Source organism: Rhodamnia argentea, chromosome 6 (assembly GCF_020921035.1).
Source record: "Rhodamnia argentea isolate NSW1041297 chromosome 6, ASM2092103v1, whole genome shotgun sequence".
In the NCBI taxonomy this organism is placed as follows: domain Eukaryota; kingdom Viridiplantae; phylum Streptophyta; class Magnoliopsida; order Myrtales; family Myrtaceae; genus Rhodamnia; species Rhodamnia argentea.
In genome coordinates this window covers 1,779,943-1,785,942 of record NC_063155.1, presented here as the reverse complement: position 1 = coordinate 1,785,942, position 6,000 = coordinate 1,779,943, and the positions used below count along the sequence as shown (strand labels likewise).

The window sequence follows — 6,000 nt, the reverse complement described above, 5'->3', positions numbered from 1 at the left end:
ATTTACCAACTCAACAATTATCATTAGAGAAATGACTATATAAGGATTTTTAATATACCGTAAAAATAACAGTCTGTTTTGAGTCACAAAAAATTAAATAATAAATAATTAAAAATCGTTGTAGGATCCACTCATTCAAGAATTTGTGATCCACAACGTACTGTTTTTCTCACAATCACACAAAAACTGTCATGCTAGCTAAGTCCTTATCATTATAAGCTGATAATATATACTTTCTCTGCATCACGTCCCTTGCCTATATATATGCCCCACCAAAGCCACAATCACTCGCCATCTCCCCAAAGAGCTAGCTCAATCAACCAATCTCACACAAACACGCCCTGTTTTCCTAGTCTCACATTCATAAAGATGTCCGGGGTTTGGGTGTTCAAGAACGGGGTCGTCCGGCTTGTGGAGAACCCGGGGGGCGAGGTGTCCGGCGGCATCGGGCGGCGGAAGGTGCTGGTCCACACCCCGACGAACGAGGCGATCACGTCGTATGCTGACCTCGAGAGGAAGCTGTCCTCGCTCGGTTGGGAGAGGTACTACGACGACCCGGAGCTCCTCCAGTTCCACAAGAGGTCCACCGTCCACCTCATCTCGCTCCCCAAGGACTTCAACAAGTTCAAGCCCATGCACATGTACGACATCGTCGTCAAGAACCGCAACATTTTTGAAGTCCGGGACGTGTGACTCACATCCACCCTGGCCATGGCCGGGGGTCGGAGCAGCGTCGCATGATTCCTTGGGTCTATAGAAGTTAGTCTCGCTCGGGGTCTATTGTTGTCTTCGTTTGCTCTAAAAAGATCGCTCTTTGAGCGGTCCTTGGTGGGGATTTTGCAAAAGGGGAGGGTTACTGCTTAGGATAGAGAAGAACTTGGCTGAGTTAGTGGGTGTGCGTCATGGTTCTGTGTAAATTGTGTTTTTGTGATTATCTGGCAATGAATTGTGTGTGATAAAGCTTCTCTTCTTCTTCTTCTTCTTCTTCTTCTTCTTCTTCTTCTTAGTTCTTGGTTTCTTTCAAACATAAGGAAGTTACTAGAACAACAATGATATAGATTCGGGCTGGGTGGCAGCTCTGAAGAATGCCATTCGGAAGTGATAGAGAGCAAATCGTTTGAAAGGGGGAGAGAAAGAAATAAAGATGAAATCCTCTTGGAGTCATATGTGCGTCCATGTATAAGACATGGCAATAGTAAGACTCATTTTGTTTTGCACAAAAATGAGTGATTTAGAGAAAGCTTTCCTAAAAATGACCGTGTGTATCGCTTGAGATAATCAATCGATGTGAAATATTCTCATTACCAATAATAATTTGTGTCAAAACATCTACGTAGATGATCAAAATATTTGTCCTTTATTCATTTTTAGTAAGCGATCGTTTTTATAAAAAAAATATTTCTAATTTACTCATTTTTCGCAAAACAAATGGAACCTTAAGTGGCGCATAAAACATCCTTGACAGCAGGAAGTGACGTGATTTGATGGTCAGCATGAAAAATGCAAATTCTTCTTGCTACGTTGGATTTGCCTCCCAACCATTCACATCTGTCTATCCGACTTGTGTGGAGAGAGTTCTGCCTCTCTCTCTCTACATCACAGTGAACTTATTCTTTTTAAGAAGTCTGACTTGATGCACCGTCTTTGAAGGAAAGAAATTCTAAGTACTTGATGAGAATTATATGTCTCTGTGGAATAATTTTTAGAAAAATAGGCCACTGAACGTGTGAAAGAGCTAATCATATGCCCAGAAGAGGCAAGGAGCATTTTGCCACCACCGGCACCACAGACTTACCGGGCATAGATTCATCTGATGAGGGAAGAACAGATACTCTATTCATGTGGTTGGTTCAGTCTCATCTGTCAAGAACTTCGATTTGTTATCAGTTTAGTCTGGTTGGCGTTTTTAGGCTTTCAGTACATGTCAATAGGCGAAATCTTGATAGATCAAAATCTGCACTTGGTTAGCATAATAAAGAAATTTTGACAGTCTCGGCAAGAACTAGGTGACGATAGGAAGACAGCCTATGAAATCAACTTAAGGGACATTGTCATCCCCGGACGCCGGGGAGGTTAAGGTTGCTACAGTCCACAATGAAAGAGCGGATCAAGGATTGAATGATTCAAGCACGGCTACTTATAATTTAGAAATTATGAACAGCACAACCCCCGGAACATACTACAGAGTCGATGTCAAGGTGCCAAACCTTCCGGTCAAAGTAAACTCTTGGACAATATCAGCCTGTTATATTTCCCATACATACGCAGGTGTGTGAATATTTTCATGAAGTTTAGGATAAGTAGGAACGCCCTATATTTGGGAACATTGTCACTTATTTTTTTCCCATTTTCTTATACTTTGGATGACTTACGATGAGAAATTCATTCATGCCATAACAAGATTCAGGATGACCTAACCTGTGTAGTTTCAGTCCGGAGAAGTTTAAAAGCGCCCTAGAAAAGCTATTATCTCTGTGAGAATACAACTTCACATATCACACCATGTAAATTTTATACTACTATCCTTATTAAAAAAACCAACAAGAAAAGTGATATGGAAAATTAAAGAACTAAGTTTAGTCCAAAAATTAGCAAGATTAGGCATATCTTTGTAATAAACTGTACTTATTACGTAGATAAACTTGACCCAACTTGGCATCAACGGTGTGTCACCGTCTCAGCCTACGACAGCACATCATCGTTGACTTCATCAATGTGATTCCCCAGTCCATTCCACTTTTGAAAATAATTGACCTTTTTTATAAAAATGATCCAGTAGTTGCTGAAATTCAGGGTTGTTTCCAACTTTTGTGGACTATACATATAGAAATATAGCCTAAAAAAAATTGGCATTTTGGGTAATAAATCAATATTAATAAGCCCCACAAAGATTAAATAAAATTTAACATTTTGTGGCATAGAGAGCTCTCAAAAAGTAACCTTAGAGTCCATACTCCATGTATGAATAAGACTTATAAAAAAAACCCTAGATTTCTCTCGGTTAGGAATTGAAGAACCCCACCTACCGTCGTACATGACATGGCGTTGGATTAGTATGGAGAAGAGTCTTATCAGAACATGCCCATGAATAAATCAGTCTGCCTAGGGTTTCAATGTGTTTTCTTTTTCCTTCACACCAGAGACCCAGAGACCCATTCCTAGTTTGAATGGGCATGTGATGGCCAATGCATTTGCTCTTTCACCTGCTAGTGACTAGTCAGTCTCCTCCAAATGGGGTTTCATAAAGGAACACCAAAGAATCTCTGATCTTTTGATTCTCATATATATCCTATCATCAAGGGAGAATGGGGCACGAGAGATACTCTCTCTCTCGATCGATCGAATAATTTTGTCTTGTCATGCTTACCCCCTTGTAGGCATATTGAGGGCTCAATGTATGGCCCCTGCTTGGTTCAGCATTGGAAGGGGCTTTGAAGCTCTACAGTTCCTTAATCAAATGCAAATGATGTTTGACTGCTTTTTCGACTAACTTTGGAGAGATGCAACTTTAGCTGAATGCAAGATTGGAGGTACCTTGGCTACTTTTCCAAATGACTTTATTTGCATGCCTTTCTTTTCTTCCTTAATTTATGGGAACTTTTGTTTGACTTCATCCATGTTAACAGACGCTTGAAACGTACCAATTATCCATTATCATGCCAATATATACCAAAAAGAGAAAATTAAGTTGCTTTATAAACATCCCTTTGGATAAGCATGGCTTTTACAATCCTTCTTTTGAGTTGCGCCTCACCAGTCCATTTGGATAAGCATAGCTTTTACAATCCTTCTCTACTACCCCAGCAACGTTCCCCTCGTATTGTCCCCCTTCTCCCCTCCCGCTCTCTCTCTCTCTCTCCCTCTGTCGAATCATCTCTGGCATTGAGCTCATCGCGAGTCGATGAAATGTCGAGCTTCTTCTCCGCCAATGATGGGCCACCGTCTCTGGAGGAGATGCCTCCATGGACGTGTCAACCTCTCCAGATTTAGAAGCGGCGACTCCTATGTGGCAATGAACACAGATGATGCCAAAGTCTCGACAGTCATTGAGGAGCCATCAAGATCGACGGAGGCTGTTACGACTAATATAGAATCGTGAACGAATGAAACCATTCAAGTAAGAAATAAATTACAGAAAAAGAAAAATCTAGACACGACGGATTTGTGCGTACTCCATGGGGAGAGATGGGCGAGATGGTTCACTATTATTTGCAAATGATCACAATAATCGCTCGAAACGCTCACACTCAAGTGTTGTCAAATCCTAAAACGCACTAGAACCCACAAGAAACATCATAAAAAAGGAGTATTCTCACACGTTTATCTCTTTTGGATGACAGTTTTAAAAAACTCTTTAGAATTGTCACAAGTTTATGATACAAATATGCTCCGATAATGAATTAAGGCTGCGTCAGAAGCCAGACGCCGGCTAAAATAGGCCCAGCCACCCAGCTACTACGCTAAAAAGAGCATAGCTACATGGCCCTATCTAGCATCCCGACCACTCCTTGGCCAAGCGCCTGCCTAGTGGCTTGGTGATTTTTTTGTTGACTTTGCATAACGTTTTTAGAGTACTGTCATGGACACCACGAAGCTCATGGAAAATAGGAGGAACAGTGCTGTTAGAGCCTTTCCCCTCTTATTCATCATGTTGCAATGAGTTTGAGAGGGCAAACTTTCAGCGTGCCTATCATCTCTCCGACAACTTTTTTGGGCAATTTTTGTTTTGATTTCTCGTAACTTTTCGAGAGGAATGTCAAGCGTAACACGTAACTTCTCGAAAATAGTAGGAATCATATTGTTAGAGCATATCTCTTATTATTCGACTAAAGTACGCTGTAAGTGCCAAAACTTGTATACGGCGTTCACTTTAGTATCAAAACTTTCAAAACGATCACTTAAGTGCTAATTTTTTTAAAAAATGCTCACTTCATGGCCAACTCTGATTTGAACTAGCGTGACTCACTGAAAATCCGATATGGCCTATTTTTTATTAATATTTGAGCTGACATGGCTCACCGGAGTTAGCACTAAAGGGAGCATTTTTCAAAAATTTTGGCACTTAAGTGATCATTTTGAAAGTTTTGGCATTGAAGTGATCGTTTTTCAAAAAATTTGTCATTTAAGTGTTCGTTTTGAAAGTTTTGGCACTAAAGTGAGCGTCGTACACAAATTTTGGCACTTATAGTGTATTTAAGCCCCTATTATTCATTTTATTACAATGAGTTTGAGAGGGCGAAGTTTTTGGCGTGCCCATCTCATTGCACCGACAACTTTTTGGGGTGATTTTTTTTGTTGATTCTGCATAACTTTTCGAGAGGAATGTCATGAATAGAACGAAGCTTATCGAAAATAGGATGAACCAGATTGTTAGAATGTTTCTCCTGTTATTAGTCCTGTTGCAATGAGTTTGAGATGACAAGATGCCATGCAGACTACCATTCTACATATGTAATCGCCTGTCTACGTCTGCGTGCCCCTTGCAAATACTCCGATCGTCCTTAAAATCCCGAGCTTGTGTTGATTCCAAATCGAATGGGACAATTTCAAGCCATAACTAATAAATCTCCACTTTGGCGAGAAGTCCAATTTTGTCCTCATTGATCGCCGTCTCACTCGAGCACCCGTGGGCTCCTTTCCTGCTACAGGAGTTGACCGTATTCGAATAGTATCGGACCTTGGTCAAAGGGATAGGCTTCATAAGCATGTCTATTGGATTATTTGCTGAGCACACTTTTTCAATGGATATAGTTTCTTGTGATACAATATCACGAATAAAATAGTGCTTGATATGAAAGTGTTTCGTCTGTTCGTAATACATTTGACTTTTAGTAAAATGTATTGGATCATGATTGTCCCAACAATCTTCCCCTGCCGCAATTACACATGATTAGCAAACCTCTTAGCCAATAGATTTCTTGATTGCCTTGGTTAACACCATATACTCTACTTGGTATACAACCCCCAAATTGAATACATAACCTGTCAAGGACCTCCGTT

At 40.5% G+C, this 6,000-nt stretch overlaps 1 protein-coding gene across 1 annotated transcript; it reads left to right on the top strand.

The window, feature by feature from the left end:
* The first annotated feature begins 299 nt into the window (after positions 1–299).
* On the top strand, positions 300–954 carry LOC115755974 (flowering-promoting factor 1-like protein 3). Its single transcript, XM_048280225.1, has one exon. It carries the CDS (start codon positions 370–372, stop codon positions 691–693), a length of 324 nt encoding a protein of 107 aa, XP_048136182.1. The 5' UTR covers positions 300–369; the 3' UTR covers positions 694–954.
* The last annotated feature ends 5,046 nt before the right edge of the window (positions 955–6,000 follow it).

What these genes read in the sequence shown, in the direction of transcription:
- LOC115755974 (XM_048280225.1), top strand. Translation starts at nt 370, where the DNA reads ATGTCCGGGGTTTGGGTGTTCAAGAACGGGGTCGTCCGGCTTGTGGAG.